This window comes from Silurus meridionalis, chromosome 12 (genome assembly GCF_014805685.1).
Source record: "Silurus meridionalis isolate SWU-2019-XX chromosome 12, ASM1480568v1, whole genome shotgun sequence".
Classification (NCBI taxonomy): domain Eukaryota; kingdom Metazoa; phylum Chordata; class Actinopteri; order Siluriformes; family Siluridae; genus Silurus; species Silurus meridionalis.
Window position 1 is genome coordinate 12,017,577 of NC_060895.1, and position 20,248 is coordinate 12,037,824.

Below are 20,248 nucleotides of genomic sequence, written 5' to 3' on the forward strand. Positions count from 1 at the left end.
CTCATTCACTGATAGAACACCTTACATGCAGAGCCATTGTGCACATGCTGTGTACAGCCAGATGTACTTAACATACCCTAGGCTTAATCTTGGGGTGGTTTTTTTTTTGGTTTTTTTTTAAATAAATAAAGACCATTTTTTTTTTTTTTTAGAAAATTACTATGAATTTTCACTTTGAATGAATTTTTATTTTTACTACGAACTTTTAATGTTTCCTGGTTTTATCCAAAAATGCCAAAATTTTGAGGACACCTGACCATATTTGGGTTTTCCCTAAACGGTTGTCACAGTGTCTGACACACACCATTGTCTAGAACATGGGTCTTTAACCAGGGGTTGCAATCTAGCTTTATGCTATATGCCCAATATACACAGCATCGGTGGTCTGTTTGAAACTATGTTGTTTTAAAAACATTTAAAAACATCAAAGATAAAATATCTAATTTAAATAAATATTATTAATTACATTAAAGTTCCATTAAACTTAAAGCTAATGTTTATTAAAATGTATAATTGTCCACCTGATAGTAAAAGGAAAATGTATGAAACTGCAAATCTATTTAAATAAAAGACAACTGTGAACAACTTAATAAATTGTGATATTAACTGCAAAATGTTTGTTATGATGCAATCAGCTTTTTTGAAAGATTTGAAAATATATGAAAATATACAGATAATTATGCTGTTACTACAACAACGTAGTTCTAATTGTCTTAACATAAAATAGCTAGCGGAATATCATAGTTTTTTCTTAATATCAGTGGTTATGGCACATTTTAAATCAGAGGGGTCCCTGATGTCTCTATCGCCTAAGGGGTCCTGAAAAGCATTGAAGACCCCTGGTCTAGGATGTATTAGTATGCTGTAGCATTACAGTTTTGTGTCAATAAAATTAGCAGGCCCAAATACTGTGTGTTCCACCATGACAATGCCCTTGTACACAAAGTGAGGTCCATGAAGACAGAGCACAGAGCCCTGACCACAACACCACTGAATACATTTGGGATGATTTGAAATGTTAACTGTACCCAAGGCCTTCTTACACCTTCTGACACCTGAGCCTATTCTGGCTTCACTATAATCTACTGAAAAGTTCCTTTCCATAGTGGAGGTTATTATGAGAGGAAAGAAGGAATACATCTGGAATGGGATTTTTCAGAAAGTAAATATAGGGTATATATTAGGCTAAATATATGGTGAGCCCTCGTGATTATCTAAAACACAAACACTAGCAACCTTAATGAAACTATAGTGCTACTGCTCCTAATGTTTTCATTATATTATATCAAATAACTTAAAAGATAAGATAACATTTCAGTTTGTAAAAATGCTGCTAAAACTTAAAGATTTTAAAAAATAATAACTTAAATTCTCAAAAATGATTGGTCAGAAAGCGTGCATTATAGGTATGTATAAATGCATGGCTGAAAAAGGCTGTACTTTGATTAGGTTATATTAAGACACTCATTATCAAACATAGGGACAATGAACACTTCATATAGGCAGAGGCTAATAAATGTAAAAAAAAAAAAAATATGTGGTGGTGTTTAATATTTGCTTATGAGACTACAGAATCAGTGCTTTGTAAAGCCTTCAGGATGGAGGGGTTCATGCCTTTAGGTTACTTAGCTAAATGATGCAGTATGAGAATGGGTGAGGGAATATTGAAAGAGATTCTAGGAACATTTGAAAACATAGCACATTAAAACGTGTGGTGATTTGTTAATCAATATATTAAACAGATTTTTGGCATATTGCAGTGGCATTGGTGGAGTGACACACTCCAGATATATGAAATAACGATGATTGTGAAATAATTTACATTTCGGCTTCATAACCCCATATCACACAAATCCAGCATGAAAACACAAATGAACAAATTAAAAAAGTGTCAAACTTGATCATTTGCAAACTACTGTGTTTATGCTGGTGTCAAGACAAATGCATGTGTGAGTGCTAAGGTTGATACAACAACAATTCTAATCACCTGCATGTGCTTTAATGGTTGCTTAACACAAAGATAACATGATATTTTTGCATATGTTTGTTATCAAGCCATGAAAAAAACACGTCGTACTATCATGAGTGCTTCTTTGCTCGCTCTTGGTGTCCTTGCATTCGCTCTGATCGAAATTTGTTTACCTTTCTGCGTAAAGACGCGCTATCCTTTCTCACGCAAAATAACTCTCATGCTTCTCCTTTTGAATCCTTTGTAGATGCTGGTGTCTGCACCTCTGCTACTGTCGATCCAACTAAGCTCTTATGTAAAAAGCATCATCTGAACCCACTTGCTTCTGCATGCACTGTCCAGCCTGTGCTTGAAAAGTTTGCACACAAGAAGGTCTTCCCCTCATTTGAAAGCTCTCCAACTCACTCTCTCTTTTGCTCCCACACAATATTTTTTTTTGTCATTTAGCTCAGGCAGACATATTCGACAAGGAAAATAAAACAGACTAAAACTCAAATGCCTCCTGAATACCAAGGAATATGTAGCTGAAACTGAAAATCCACTTAAATCTCAAACAGGAGGCTAGAAATAAGTTAATATAAGTTTCAAATTTGAAAAGAAAAGCCCCATTAAAGCAGCCTCCAGGACTCTGGATACTATATACAAGGAGTATAATGTGATTAAAGGACTGCCTGGACATAATAGGCTGTATGTTATAAAGAAAATTGCTGCTTTCCATAACACACGAATGTGTGCTATTTCTGCGTACAAAGCAGCACTAAACCATTTTAGCTCACAGCCTTGACACTAACTGCACAGACTGCAGAGATTTGCTGCAATGTTTAACAACTAAGCTCGTATGATATGACAGCTGATTTGTTCCTACACTGCCATGAGGTCCAGTAACATGTACTCAGATTATGTGTTTAACATTTAACTCATAATATATATATATATATAAAAGAAATGTAAGAGTTAAAAGAAATGCCTGCAATATTAATCCTGTGTTGCCTTTTTTCTTTTTCTTTTCTTTTACATAGCATTTAGTATTTAACAGCTTGCTAACAAACCGTTTTTAAACATGCATTGTTATGCCCTCATTACAAACTCATCAGTTGTGTCCCTTCATAACCAACTGTGGTTAAATGTTGATCCTCTTCACCAAATCAAGATTGATAAAGCTGCTCATAAAACCTACGGGTGCAAGTGTTGGACACAAAACAGGTTGTTACAAAAAAAAGTTTAACTAAAAAAGTGGTGATGCCTCTGTCTTACATGGGCAGATAGAGGTATATGCAGATAGGTAAGTAAGTAAGTAAGTAGGTAGGTGGGCCAGTGTGGTTCAGTCAAACAGACATTACTGTAATCCATCCATCTGTCTGTCTGTCTGTCTGTCTGTCTGTCTGTCTGTCTGAGTACACCTCTCACATTTTAGCAACTATTTTATTATATCCTCTAAAAGGACAATACTATAGAAATGAAACTTAGATATATTTTAGAGTTGTCAATGTGCAGCTTGTAAACATTACAGATTTACAGTCCTCTAAAAATAACCCAACATACTCATATTGTCAATATAGCTGGCAACAAAAGTGAGTAAACCCTTAAGTGATAACAGCTGTACATCATGTAATCATGCAAAGCCACATGTCCTATTCATCATGTTCGTGTTTTTCTCTGCTTGACAGAACCATACAAATTTGTGTATCTTTATTAGACCAGTTCAAATTCCCTGCTTTGAGTACAATTCTCTCATACTGACCACTGGATGTTCAATATGGCAACTCATGGCAAAGACTCTCTAAGGATGTGAGAATTAGAATTGTTGCTCTCCACAAAGATGGACTAGGCTGTAAGAAGATCGTTAACACCCTGAAATAGTACAGTGGCCAGGGTCATACAGAGGTTTTCCAAGAAGGGTTCCAACTTAAAACAGGCTTTGCAAGGGTCGATCACAAAACTTGCATCCTCATGCTGTGCATAAGCTCTCTTCAGAAAACAGAGCTGCCAGCATTGCTTTAGAGGTTGCAGAAGAGGAAGGTCCACTTGTCAGTGCTCAGACCACAAGCCACTATTGAAAGTTGGTTCACAAGGAAGTCTGCAAACAGTTTGCTGAACACAACCTGACCAAAAGCATGACTTATTGGAACTATGTGCTGTGGTCTGATGAGAATAAGATAAACTAGTTTGGCTCAGATGGTGTCCATTAGGGTGATGACGCCCTGGTGAAGAGTACCAAGAAAATTGTGTCCTCCCTACAGTAAAGCATGGTGGTGGTAGCATCATGGTCTGGGGCTGCATGAGTGCTGCTGGTACTGGGGAGTTGTGGTTTATTGAGGGAAACATGGATTCCAACATATACTGTGACATTCTGAAGCAGCAAATTATGCCTCCCTTTAGAAACTGGGCCAAACAATATGTACTCACTTTTGTTGCCAATTATATAGACAAAAATGGCTGTATGTTGATTTTATTTTAGTGAGCGGTAAATCTGTACTGATGCACACTGACTACTCTATATCCAATTTTAATTTCTATAATTCCATAATATTATTATATATAATATATTTTATTGTCCCTGGAAAAGATATATTAAAATGTCCAAGGGGTATACTCACTTTTGTGAGATACTGTGTGTATATATATATATATATATATATATATATATATATATATATATATATATATATATATATATATATATATATATATATATATATATATATACATACAGTGAGGAAAATAAGTATTTGAACACCCTGCTATTTTGCAAGTTCTCCCACTTAGAAATCATGGAGGGGTCTGAAATTGTCATTGTAGGTGCATGTGCACTGTGAGAGACATAATCTAAAAAAAAAAACTTCCAGAAATCACAATATATGATTTTTAAACTATTTATTTGTATGATACAGCTGCAAATAAGTATTTGAACACCTGAGAAAGTCAATGTTAATATTTGGTACAGTTGCCTTTGTTTGCAATTACAGAGGTCAAACGCTTTCCTGTAGTTTTTACCAGGTTTGCACACACTGCAGGCGGATTTTGGCCCACCTCCACACAGATCTTCTCTAGATCAGTCAGGTTTCTGGCCTGTCGCTGAGAAACACGGAGTTTGAGCTCCCTCCAAAGATTCTCTATTGGGTTTAGGTCTGGAGACTGGCTAGGCCACGCCAGAACCTTGATATGCTTCTTACAGAGCCAGTCCTTGGTTATCCTGGCTGTGTGCTTCAGGTCATTGTCATGTTGGAAGACCCAGCCTCGACCCATCTTCAATGCTCTAACTGAGGGAAGGAGGTTGTTCCCCAAAATCTCGCAATACATGGCCCCGGTCATCCTCTCCTTAATACAGAGCAGTCACCCTGTCCCATGTGCAGAAAAACACCCCCAAAGCATGATGCTACCACCCCCATGCTCTACAGTAGGGATGGGGTGTTCTTGGGATGGTACTCAATATTCTTCTTCCTCCAAACACGTTTAGTGGAATTATGACCCAAAAGTTCTATTTTGGTCTCATCTGACCACATGACTTTCTCCCATGACTCCTCTGGATCATCCAAATGGTCATTGGCAAACTTAAGACGTGCCTGGACATGTGCTGATTTAAGCAGGGGAACCTTCCGTGCCATGCATGATTTCAAACCATGACGTCTTAGTGTATTACCAACAGTAACCTTGGAAACGGTGGTCCCAGCTCTTTTCAGGTCATTGACCAGCTCCTCCCGTGTAGTTCTGGGCTGATTTCTCACCTTCCTTAGGATCATTGAGACCCCACGAGGTGAGATCTTGCATGGAGCCCCAGTCTGAGGGAGATTGACAGTCATGTTTAGCTTCTTCCATTTTCTAATGATTGCTCCAACAGTGGACCTTTTTTTACCAAGCTGCTTGGCAATTTCCCCGTAGCCCTTTCCAGCCTTGTGGAGGTGTACAATTTTGTCTCTAGTGTCTTTGGACAGCTCTTTGGTCTTGGCCATGTTAGTAGTTGGATTCTTACTGATTGTATGGGGTGGACAGGTGTCTTTATGCAGCTAACGACCTCAAACAGGTGCATCTAATTTAGGATAATAAATGTAGTGGAGGTGGACATTTTAAAGGCAGACTAACAGGTCTTTAAGAGTCAGAATTCTAGCTGATAGACAGGTGTTCAAATACTTATTTGCAGCTGTATCATACAAATAAATAGTTTAAAAATCATATATTGTGATTTTTTTTTTTTAAGATTATGTCTCTCACAGTGGACATGCACCTACGATGACAATTTCAGACCCCTCCATGATTTCTAAGTGGGAGAACTTGCAAAATAGCAGGGTGTTCAAATACTTATTTTCCTCACTGTAAATATATATATATATATATATATATATATATATATATATATATACACACACACACACACACACACACACACACACACACTATCATATATTGATACATCAGCAGACTTAGGTGAATGTAAACATGCAATATAATATTGGTTTAATCATTAAACAAGATTTTTTTTTTTTATTAATGATATTTTGCAATGTAGAAAAAAGCAACATCACACAAGTCCTTATAATCAATGCGTGATGTCTGATGTCAGCTGAGATTTTTCTCAGAAAAATGTTTATTGTTTTAAAAGTTTGTCATTGACAAATGACTATTTTCACTTTGGTTAACTATATTACCCACAATGCCATTTGACTACCTACTGGTGCACGTGGGATTTAGCCCTCGCTTTATCTCTAATCAGCTGTCTGCTCAGACAGATAAGCTTCCAAAGCTTTTCGTGCTACTACTGCCGTCAACATCATTGTGCTTGTGCAAATCCTTGTTAACTGTGCTAACTGATCAGTCAGAGAGGACTAAGAGAGAGAGGAAGATACTATGTGTGCTTGTTGGTCTAGCTTTCGGTGGGCGGAGGATTTTGTGTAGCTCTGTGATTATAACCTTGACAAAAGGCAGCGAAAAAAGGCCCGAGCCTAGAAAGGCAAGTACTTCCTGTGGCTTAATGCAGAGATACCCAGCTATATGCAGACCAATGCGTTATGTTTATTATATTGTTTCAGAAATAATCAGTGTTGACTCAGAGGCACAACGGCGATGGTTGTGCCAGCAAGGCGTTCGGTGCGTGTAATTAGAGGTCTCGCTATAAATTCTCATCAAGAAAACAAGGTCGTAATGCATAACTACATAAACCTTTATCCTCAGGAACAAATGTGAGAGCAGAGTCCAGTGAAAAAGTCAGCAACGGAGCATGATCGCTGGAAGAAGTGCTGATGAAGCCACTGTATACACCGATCAGTGAACCAAGACAGCGAGTCAAATGTGGAGCCTAGAATAGTAGCAGCAGTGTCAGCAATCTCAACCATGCAAAAGCGAGCAAAATTTGTGAATTTCGCCTTCTCCATCAAAACGAATATCTCAAAGAACATTCCAGGGTGGCAGAAGCATCTCCAAAAGGGGGGGTGGGGGGGTTTGTTATTTGCTTGTTTTTTGCACAAATCTAAGCATGGGCATGAGACAATGTTCCCATGTTTAACAATCCCAGACACTGTTTAACAACTTCTATAAACACAGGCAGATGTTTTCAAAGTGTAGTTTTTTTTTTTATTATGTTTCTAAAGAGTCTACCTTTTTATGACAAAAAAGATTTCAAACGTGTTTGACATTTGCAAATTTAGCAGCGTTGCGGTTAAACCCTCTCACCTTTGCCCCTGTGCCATCTTGACAGAATGTACTTGAACATTCATGTTGCTATTTCTTACATTTTAACAGCTACTTTTGTAACTTTTCCATTTTCCTTTCACCTTTCATTGATCCTTGAGACTCTTTTATCCATTTGCTACTTGCACACACCAAAAACTTATCCCACATCATTATCATTACATACTCACATCAGACACCATAGTGGCCTCAAGAACCCTGTGTCACAGTCCTTTCTACCTGCATCACTTAATGGACTCAATAGTGATGATATGCTGTAGTACAGATGCAATACTCAAGTTGTGACCTGAAAACAGTCTCAGGTGTTGCTGTTTCTCTTCTTTCTGCAATCAGCCCTGAAGCCCAGAGGGACCAACGCTCAGATCAGATCTCATCATATCCACCGAGTCCAACAACCACATGCATGTCTCTATAGGGCACCGTGGGAGAAATCACACTTCACGTTTCACATTGATGAACATGCATTTTTGTTGGGAAATAAAATATAACCAAAAAGCGTTATTTTTTTATGTTTTCACATCACTCCTGTTTACCTCATTAAGTTGGTAATTTCACTTTCGTTTTGTTTCGTATCAATGCTGCTTGAGAGATGTCTTGCACTTTAAGTCAGATTTCATTAGAAAATGGCAACAACAACAAAAAATCAGTAAACTGAAATGCAACGGTAATAATAACAATAAAATAATGGTTTATGATTGCAACACAAACTTGCATCATTAGCATAAAAAAACAGTCAGGCACTGCTGGTTTAACAGCAAGCGCTAAGAAATCATACAATGCACATTACCAGCTTTACACAAGCCTTTTATAGGCCTTGTCACATTACAAGCTCAATCTGGACACTAACTCTTTGTAACCTAATAGATCCTCCATAAAGTGAATACAAGACCCGGCCTCATTAACTGGCTGTCTTATTCTCATTCGTGAACTCTCAGATCTCGCATCGATGAGACAGAGCAACACATGGCTGTGTAGGTATGTCACTTATCACGCTGAATAGTACGCAAGGCTCTTAATCAGGCACTGTGAGAAAAGAAAGTGTGAAAGAAAGAGAGAAAGGAAAAAAAAACAGAGTTGGCAGATCTTTCTAGTATATGTGGGCATGATGCTGGTGCTCCTTCTGCCCAGTGTGAGCTTCTTATATAAGAACTAAAATAGACAGACAGACAGACAGACAGACAGACAGACAGACAGACAGACAGACAGACAGGCTGACAGAAGCACACACACACACACACACACACACGGACAGACCGCTGATACCTGCAGCTGAGCTGTTAAGTGTGAAAGAGTACAATGAAGTGGTGATGGCTAATCTCCATTATGCTGATGTGCTTAATGAGCTGAAATTTCAAGTTTAGCCTACAGGAATAGCATGCATGGCAAAGCTGGCCCTGAAAGGTTGTTGGCATTTTCTAAGAAGTGCTCAAAAACTCTTTCATTCCTTCAGAAATATTTATGTTTCAATATGTTTAATTACAGCAGTGCAACATATTTCCAGTACATGCCATCAATGCATCAATAATATTCACGCATGTCATGACTAAGATTCAGACACCGATCATCACCCAGTTATCTGTCTGTCTGTCTATCTATCCATCCATCCGGAGATTTAAGGTTATGGATAATTGGTCTACATGTTTTAATTACACCACTGTATTTTATCATTACATCGTGCTTCCACCAAATAAAAAGCCATAGTTTAAATAAAGACATACTGTAGATCAACTATAAGCCATCACGCTTCCTATATGATTCACCAGATGTGAAACAATGCCAAATGTGGCATAAAAAATAATAAGTAGATAAATATTAGATATATTAAGGGTGTAACGGTGTAACACGCATTCGTACTGAAGTTTTTCAGTACAGGGTTTACGGTTCGGTACAAACGTATCATACCGAATGCAATCATTTTTACGGAAAATCTGAGTTTCCTCAGGAACGCATTAAGTAGCGGACCGCAAGTTTGTTTAGTTTCTGGTTTACACTGGGAGCATTTATTATTATTATTATTATTAAATTTATTTATTATTTACATTTATTTAATTTGTGCCTATGTAATCAACATGAGTGTATTGCATTCATTTAATTTATAACCATATTTTTCAGACTATAATCCGCTACTTTTTTCCCACGTTTTGAACCCTGCGGCTTAAACAACGAAGCGGCTTATTTAATTTTCCTGGGTTTTTCCCGGTTTCACAAACTTCAAGCCAAAAAACTGAACCCCATAACATTAGACCAATTAAATTTCCGAACGAAACGAAAAAACGCACCTCGCCTGTGTTCTGAGCTGCACGGCATCGGGAGAAAAAACGTTTTTGTTTTTTTACCGCACGACAATGCCAAAAGATAAACTCCTGAGAGAAATAGTTGTGAAAGGAAGGAGGAAGACAGTGAACGATGACTTTCTTGGTCGGCTACTGTTTAGATACAAGCCGTTGTAACGCGTTGAGTCTGGGTGAAGGGAGAGCTCGCTAACTCCAGTTGCAACAGAAATCATATAAGCACAGACAGGTTTCCAAAACTCGTGCTTTTTTATTTTTCTTGGCAACAGCGTTACGGGTTAGTCAAAGAAACGTAAAAATGAGCATCAGAAAATAATAAGGACATATTCCTCGGTCTCCACATATGCAGTAATAGCGGAAAAATGCGGTCTGCTCTTAAAGGAGTCACAACATATTTCACCCGTTACACCGTGTAACAGACACTGTCTTTCGTTAAAGGCTGTGTAAAGTTCATTAGTTTCAATGTAGGCTTATAAACAGGTGCGGCTTATTTATGTTCAAAATAAAAATATTTGTTAAATTCAGTGGGTGCGGCTAATATATGGGTGCGTTAATAGTCCGGAAATTACGGTATATTACATTTTTAAATATTTTTAAAATATTATTTTATATATTATTTAACCAAGCAGGCATTTTATTTTAAATTGTTTTAAAAGTTAATAAAAAAACGACAAGCAATTTAATGTTTTGCATTTATTCCCCTAACTGTACCGAAATTGTACCGAGCCATGACTTAAAAATTGAGGTACATACCAAACCGTGAATATTGTGTACCGTTACACCCCTAATATTTATTTATTCATTCATTCATTCACACACACACACACACACACACACACACACACACACACACACACACACACACACACACACACACATATATATATATATATATATATATATATATATATATATATATATATACATACATACATACATACATACATACATACATACATACATACATACATACATACATACATACATATACACACATGCATACAGATACACTGCAGAAACTATTTCTTCCATTGCCTACAGTATAAGATGCACTTATATATGTAGGAAGGTGACCATTGAGCTTTGGAATAACAAAACACACTATCATCACAACACACAACCATAACAAAATATCATCACCAGCACAAAATAAGCCGACTATTCAGATCCATCATGATCCTAATGCCCAGGCCTTAAGGCAGGCATTGTTTTAATCAAAGCTATTTTAATGAGATTGATGAATACATTCATGCAAAGGCACACCAACAATATGAGCCTGGGGCTAGATTTTTACCACCTGATATACACAGTAATTACTGCTTCCTTAATTTTATATCACTGCCAATTTAAACAAACACTATTAAAAATATGCATGTAGAAAATATATGGTTGACTGAAAAAAAATCAGCATGTCCTCCAACAGCTTGCCGACTAAAATCAGCACAGAAAAACAGAAATTCACATTTTTGGAGCTTAATGGATTAAAAACAGACAAGTTAGGATCACACAAAAGCCCAAGCACATGACAGAGATTGAAAAAAAATGGAATGGATCACAACACGATGCACTGCTGACCCTTTTTATCAGTCTCAGACAGACACACTCTGGCATCAGAAGACCCAGGGGAGGATTTTATTTGTGTTCTTAGACCTGTCCATCGGGTTATAGCAAAATTAATACAAGACGTGCTGTCGCAAAACCATGGCCACCATTCAGTACGGCCAATTTCATGGGTAAAATTTTATTTGCGCATTTTCTCTGATCTGATGTTATCTCTGGCAGTGCCTGGTAATGCTCACATTGAAGGTATAGTTATCAATTTTAAATAAATATGAAACTCCACATCAACAATGTATTCAAATGTCTTTGTACTGCGTATGGGTTTGTATATTGTTCATTTCTCCATAGAATTTCTCTCCTGATGTCCCAATTCTGCTTGAAGTCTTCATCACTTCACCACTCACTGCTTCTGGGAACGACTCAACATAGACATATTAAAAATAAAAATACATAAGATTCATTAGGATGATACCACTTTGAAACCAGGAATATAGCTTTGGATGGTAATTGAGGCAAAATCTTTAGTGCACTGTCTGATCATTCAATCAAAGGATGTGAAAGTGCCGGCATGATGGATGCCAACTTAGGGGCCTCAGGTTGGCCAAATCGCAGTCTGATTGGTTAAAGCTACAGCATCAAGAAGCAAGGATTTGCAGCTACCAAGAGTCTGCGCTCGTCATTTCTGATGGCAAAACATGATGTGACAGCTGGGATCTGATTGGATACAAACTCCAATGTAAAATGTTGGTTTTCTCAAAATTTCTTCCTCATAAATTAGTACATTCATAGGATATAATTTATACATTTTAAATTAATATCCTGAATCAATGTATTTCTGTAAAACTGCTTTTATGAAATCAGTTTGAGACAGCTTTTGCTTTATAAGTTTTGAAATCACTATACAGCGCTTCAAAAGTATTCACAGGGCTTCACATTTTCCCTATTTTATGTTATAGCCTTATTCCAAAATGGATTCATTTAATTATTTGTAAAATAATTCTACAAACAATACCGCATAATGCCAACATAAAATAAGTGTGTTTGAAATCTTTGCAAATGTATAAAAAAAACAAAAAAAAACACCTTTGGCACCAATTAAAACCTAAAGTCTTTTTGAGTGTGACGCTTCAAGCTTGGCACACCTGTTTTTGGATAGTTTCTACGATTATTCTTTGCAAAACCTCTCAAGTTCCATTGGGTTGGATGGGGAGCTTCAGTACACAGCCATTTACAGATCTCTTCAGAGATGTTCAATCCGGTTTTGGTCATACAAGGACATTCACAGAGTCGTCCTGTAGCCACTTCTGTGTTATCCTGGCTGTTTGCTTAGGGACGTTGTCCTGTTGAAAAATTAACAGTCAGCCCAGTTTAAGGCCCAGGTGAAACAGGTTTTCATCAAGGATGTCTTTATATTGCTGCATTAATCTTTTCCTCAATCCTGACTAGTCTCCCAGTTTCTGCTGTTGAAAAACATCCTCACATGATGCTTCCACCACCATGCTTCACTGTAGGGATGGTATTAGCCAGGTAATGAGAGGTGCCTGGTTTCCTCCAGACATGATGCTTGGCATTCAGGCCAAAGAGTTTAATTTTGTTTTTTTTTGTTTTGTTTTATGTACCTTTTACTGTGGAGTGGCTTCCATCATGGTGGAGAGCTGCAGAGATGGTTGTTCTTCTGGAAGGTTCTCTTCTTCCAGCATGACCATTGGGTCCCTGACTAAGGCTCTTCTCCTCTGATCACTCAGTTTGGCCAGACAGCCAATCTAAGAAGTGTCCTGGTGGTTCCAAACTTCTTCCATTTACAGATGATGGAAGCCACTGTGCTTATTGGGACCGTCAATGCTGCAGAAAAGTTTCTGTATTTTTTCCCCAGATCTGTGCTTCAATAGAATCATGTCTCTGTTAACTGTGGGGCCTTATATAGACAGGTGTGAGCTTTCCAAATCATGTCCAATCAACTGAATTTACCTCAGGTGGACTCCAATCAAGATGTAGAAACATCAAGGATGATCAGTAGAACCAGGATGCACCTGAGCTCATTTTCTTTCATGTTATCATTATGGTGTATTGTTTGTAGAATTTTGAGAAAAATAATTAATTTAATCAATCTTGGAATAAGGCTGTAATATACCAAAATGTGGAAAAGGTGAAGCACTGTGAATACTTTCCGAATGCACTATAGGGTGCACACAATCAGCAACAATAAATAGGATCTGGCATTTAAGTAATGATTAATTGACTGATTGATTGATATTTATATTGCCCAAACTGCACCAGGAATACATTTCCCACACATTACACCACCTCTACCAGCCTGGACTGAAAGCATGTCTAGGGATCCCACTAAATTCTGACCATTTCACCAAAATTTATCAGACCAGGCTATGATTTTCCAGTCTTCAACAGTCCAGGTTTGAAGCCTCAGCTTTCTGTTCTTACAATATATTGTATTGGGCATTCGGAGGTACCTTTCTGCTTAGCACAAGTGTACAAATTGTTTGAGTTACTATAGCCTTTCAGTCAACTTACACCAGTCTGCCCAATCTGCTTTGACTTTTATGAAAACAAGGCTACAGAGCTGCCATTTACTGCAAGTTTTCTTTTTTTCTAATTGCACAATTCTGAGTAAAGCCTAGAGACTGTTAGGTGTGAAAATCCCAGTAGATCAGCAGGCACAAAAATAGAAAAAACACAGCCTGTCTGACACCAACGATTCTGCCATCCTCAAAATCACTGTGATTCCATTTTTCATTATTCTGATGGTTGATGTAAAATTTACTTGACGCTTTATTCATTTCACTTCAGCCACAGTAATGGCTTGTTAGATAATTGAATGAAGGAGCAGTACAAGTGTTCCGAATGAAGTGTTTCCTGAGTAAACATCAATTAAATAAACACATCATATTTTACCATTTTATTGCATCACTTTCATTAGCGTTATCCTGCTCTTGCTTATGGTAAATTAGCCATCAACCAACATTCCCTCAGAAGCCTCTCTTTTTTATTCTCGCTTAAAGGTTCTGTCTATTTTGAAGAAGACAACAAAAATGCAGCTCAGGATGTTACTGAGAAACTGCAAAGTCATCTGTCCTGATAGCAAAAAAAAATATCTAAATTTACTGCTTTGCCTATGACTATTACAAAACACTAGAGATACTGGACATTTCTTCTATAAACACCCCTCTCAGAATCCTTTTATGTATTTTGTGTACAGTATAAAATATGTATTGCAGACAGGCCAAACAGAATCAAGTGTAATATTTAGAAAAAATGTTTGAACTTACAGTATTCATTTGCATAACTGTGTGTTTATTCAAGATTGTAATTAATAATTTCATGCTGTCGATTTTGCTGCGCATTAAACAAAATAAGCATGAGCTCTGAAGGAGGGCAGAGATGGATAGCTACAAAACTCTGGTGTCAAGAAGGGACAGGGGTTTAGGCAAGTAATTAGCAGACAGTAAATGCTCTCATTAGCTTTAGACTTGAGCGTAAGTTAGGACTGAGGCTCTGCACGTGGTCTGAAGAAAAAAATTAAATTAAATTAAAAAAGGGAAAACTCATGTTTATTCCATTCCAACAGCCTGACTAAGAAAGAGTCTATCAAAAACCCACAACCCTTTAAACACAGAATCCTGCACACACCCAGCAAAAGAGAAGACAAGGGAGATAACCATGTGCTAAATAATGAAATGCTTTAAGGAAATGAGAGAGGACTGGCTCTAATTGATGGGCAGACAAAGCAACAAGAAGGAAGGGAAGAAAACACAAGATAATTGCAGCAGAGGACTGAAGGTGTGAATCAGAAACGTCTGAGCACTTGTTCACAGGTGAAGTGTGAAATCCATGTAGACTGACATATGACCATGAGGTACTGAGACTCTCTCACCATGCAATAGCCATATGCACAGGCTTAAAAGCTTAAATGGCTCAGACATTAGAGTAGTTCATAGGCCATTTGCCACAATTATGATTTCAACCCAGCATGCAATCAGAGAGCATTTTATTTCTCCATGCCTTTTCGTAGCAGACATACAAAAAGAATCCCTTAATAGCCATAACAGTGGCTAAAATTATCATGATTATCTGGCTTAATATTGAAAAGGCTATTAATGAACATGATAATTCAGGCAATTTACTGTTCTGTATACATTTTAGTATTGTAAAGCCCGGTTCACAATGACAGATAAATGTAAAAAAACATCATTTAAATAAGAAAATGTGCATAAAATGACATGCTAGACATAAAAACATTGTTGAAAACAACATGCTGATCATGTACAGTATTCTAGGCATCTGATTCATGATCTTAATACGTGGACTTTTTGGCTATATAAACATATAAACATGCTTTCCTGTACACTCCAGAATGCCTTCAGTAAGTTACAAAGCAGGCAAACAGGAAACTAAAATATATACAACAGTATTACAACGATGTCTGGTATATTTGAGCTGTGGATATTACACGAGAATCAGACATTATTAGCATGTTCAAAAACCAAACTCTACCACTTCCCTTTTGTTCTATAGCCTCTTTAGATGTATACAATTGGTCATGACATCATGACATGATAATTTGGGTGTCAGTAGGCTGCAAACTGTAAAACAAAGTTAAAGACAATATATTTTCAGTAATAAAATATCAGTTTAAAAAAAAGAATAAAAAAAAGAAAACTTGTTTGTAGCCATGTCCAAAATGATCTGTAACCTACTTTCATCTGTAAAACTGGTCTAAAGATTCATGACTAAATTTTAGCTTTACTTTTGGTTCATTCTGCCAAAATAATTGTAGAATATTGTCTGCTTGTTTCATACATATAGTTATGTTTGCAGCTATGCTACATTTTCAAAAACTGTGAGAATAACCTGAATATCTTATTGTGCATCTGTGTATGCATACATTCCCAGAGTTCTCAGTCAGTTGGTACCAAGGAATTCTGATGGTTAGTAGAGTTGACAAAGATGCATACATATGTAACTGTTTTATTTATTTATTTATTTTACCTAGATGAGAAATGACATGGATTACATGTGTCTACAATGTTCACCACTGGTAACCCCCAGGTATCAGTGCCCTGAAATGGCATGCCTCTAAGTAATGCCTTTGAGGAGGGGTCACTCTTTAAAGAGTGGAAGGTTGTTATGGAAGCTGGGTATGCAGACAGACTATAGGTAATTGTTTAGAAAGCTGCAAAATCATTTGATTGATTTCACATATTTGTGTGATCTGACACCAAGGTCAGCCCAGAGTCTTCTGGCAACCAATGCGTACAATGCAATCTTATCAGGGCATGCAGATCCATTACAGTTTTTGCCAAAGTGATCACTAGCAAAAAGCTTTCCAGCATCTTGTATAGGATAATCAGTGCCTTTAGCATATTCAGCATTAAGAGGACATCCCACAGCATGCTCTTAAGGCCTTTATATATTTCTTGCTGAGACAATGTTCTTGTGGTTTTGGCAAACAATACAGTTTAATTACAAAAACGAACAGCTGCAGATGATCCACAGCGATTTGCTTTCTGCATCATTCACATGGACAAATGTGATATAAGACTGTGATTGGGGCATTCATACACAAAAGTCAAAACAAAACTAGAATGTCTTCAGCTTCTCGCAGCACAGTTTAAAGTTTGTTTAGCTGAATGTATACAGGGCCTTTATGGAATCATAGTGGATAGAACTTTCAGAAAGATCTGAACTTTATGAGATACCAGAGAGATGTCATCTATGGTGCTGTGGTACACTGAAATTGCAGCCAAATAGACCACAGATGGGAAAATAGCATTGTCTAGCAGTCCCTGAAGGTTTTTTCTGGCAAATGTACTGACTGAATCCAGTCTATGCAGTCCACAAGATTCATAGAACAGCTTTCACCTACAGTAGTATTGGAGTGAAGGCTTAAGTCGGAGATTCATACAAAGAGGTCAAACCCATAAGCACAGTTCACCAGGCTAAATGTGTCCATTCTCTATTTCAATTTGGGGCAGCAGATCTGGACAAACATGGAGCAGATAAAAAAAAGTAAGTTCTGGTTTATTTTAACTTGTCCTGTTAGCCAGGAAAGACCACAGCCAGCAATATGTTGACCTGCCAGTGCAAAAAGGTCCATCTATGCCTCAACAAACTGTGATGCAAATAACTTGTGTATACTTTCTGCACATTTATAAAGCCGAGATACAGGATTTGCCCTTAGGAAAGCTAACAATAAATGGAACATCTCCAGGAAGCTAGAACCAGAGATCCTCTAAGGGACATGCTTATGTGTGGCATTTGGGGTCCTGCCACAGTCTGATATCCCACCTATGAAAAGCTTGGGAAATTACTACTGTAGCTGCTGTCACCAGTCCTAGTATTTTTAAAAGAACATTGTACTGTATATAGTGGTCTACTCAGTCCAGTTGATAAGCTTCATAATGTCTGCCAGACAGTGTGATAGCAGTGCACTAATGAATAGTATGACATGCTTCAGTATTAGGGAGCTTTTTCTGAATTCACCACGAGGCATGTAATAAGGGTGGTTATCAAAAAAATATCAAATAGCCAAATCCGAAGTCCCAAAAGGTTTGGGGCAGACTGCAGAACTGAAGATTGGACAGATTCCCTGCAGAACACGACCGACTGATCTAACGTGTGGTGGTGCTATCGCACTGCTTGGCATTACTCAAATTTATTAGATAACCAAACGCCATTATTTTTATATTAATTTTTTAAATATTAATTTCACTACAACATAATGTTTCAACTATGGCATAATAATGTAGATACAATGAATCTCTTTGATTGTAGAATTACTATTCTTAAATTAGTCATGCCCAATAATATTCCAGATAATCATAATTAATTAACTGTTAAAAAAAAAAAAATAATGAAAAATGTTTATCACACTAAAAACTGCAATTAATTGTGCAGACATAGGACATGTCTATGCTACTGTATTTAAGGAAATCCTGAGAGAAATTAAGGAGAGAGTAATATAAAAAAAAAAAAACCAAACATGCTCAAACTGTACTGGAAATGTGTTGCATACTGAAACTGTATGATGCATGTAAACATGTTTGTGTTAGTGCTCATGAGCCCTTTAAAAGAGCTGAAAAGGTGCTATATTGATACACCCCTGGCACACAACTTCAGGTTCTGTTTGGATGGGTGTTAACGTGTTTGCTTGTGTAAGGCAGTGTCTATAAGCAATGTGCAATGTTTCATAAATCTACAATGAAATGTAATTAAAAAGAAATATACTCTTGTGCTTATGGTATAATTAAAACTAAAACAGTCATAGCAACCTTGTCTTGGCAAATGTGCCTTATTTCTACCTGGAAACCTTTTACTAGTTGCAGTGAGGAATTATGATGATTTGACACCTTTATTGATATTTTTACACTTCCTGGACCCGACACTGTCCCTGTCGACAGTTCACCCTTGCTCTGTGCCACAGGACTCACTAAAACTAGATCGATATGCAGCAAAAGAGGCGAGTGACTGTGTTAAAACTTCGAAAGTGTGTAAACCTACCTCTCAATAATGTCAGCGATCACACAGGCAAACATCTGTAGGCCCTCTGGTAGCTGCAACGCCACTGTGAACCACAGAGACAGAGTCTTAGTTAATGTAATATGAAATATGAATGGCACCAGCAGGGCCTGGAGTTTCAGATGTGCTGCAATATAATGCAATATAACACACAATGGCTATTAAGTGTTTCTTGTGTTCCACTGTGGTTTACTCACCATCTTTTATTCTATTTATTCACTATTAGTGTCACTATCAATGACTATACAATAAGAAAAACAAACTAAACAAATATTGCAACAAAGTCCTTAGTGTTTTTATTTAAAGACTTTTTAAATAGCTACACAGATCTTATTGGGGCTCTAAAATTAGTCCTTTATTAAAGCCCAGTGCACTTGTAGATTAAATCAGGTTACCTCAGTGGGGAAAAAAAGATAAGAAAAAAAGAAAAGAAAATTCAGACCATGATATCAAATGTAAAATAATAGCATGGTTTTGCTATAAATGGCTTACAGTGGTGAAACTCAAGAACGATCTCTGCAATTAGATCGAAAGTGTTTCTAATAAAACAAATGCTCAGACAGGCATTAGACATTCATGTTTGTTTAATTAAAAGTGCTTGAACACAGTATACATTGCTCATTCATGTGAACATGTAACAATAGGCAATGCACAAACAATCTAACATCACACATTGAACATCAGAATTGGGGGAAAAAACTGGCAATGTTTTCCTAATTATCTAAAAAAAATAATAATTTTAAATTATTATTATTTATTTTTTAATTGCCGGTTTACTTTCAGAAAACCTTCAATCAGCTTGAACCATTTATCAATCTCCCCAATCTCCGCTCTCATCCGCAATGCATGTTCATCTATAGAACTGCTATACACTGTATGTTTTCTTTATATTTGTTTCTTTTTTGCACCATTCTGTGCAAAGTCTGGGTCTGTTGTGGGTGAAAATCCCAGGAGATCAGCCGTTTCTGAAATATGCAGACCAGCCCATCTGGTACCATCAACCACGCCAGAGTCAACATTAATATGATCACATTTATTCCCTATTCTGGTGTTTAATATGAACATTGAAACTTGAATCTCTTCACCTGTATCTGCATAAGTCTATGCATTTCATTGCCGGCACATGATTGACTGACTGGATAATTGCATAAATAAGCAGGGCTACAGGTGGCCATCTGGGTAATGAGTGTGCATTGCAGTGGGCACAGATTTA

At 37.2% G+C, this 20,248-nt stretch overlaps 1 protein-coding gene across 1 annotated transcript in view; it reads right to left on the reverse strand.

The window, feature by feature from the left end:
• dph1 (diphthamide biosynthesis 1) overlaps positions 1–20,248 on the reverse strand; it is a 93,897-nt gene that overhangs the window by 49,219 nt on the left and 24,430 nt on the right. The window contains exon 3 of the mRNA XM_046862412.1: positions 19,018–19,081. Within this exon, the coding sequence (XP_046718368.1) occupies positions 19,018–19,081 (64 nt within the window). The remainder of the gene's footprint in view (positions 1–19,017; positions 19,082–20,248) is intronic.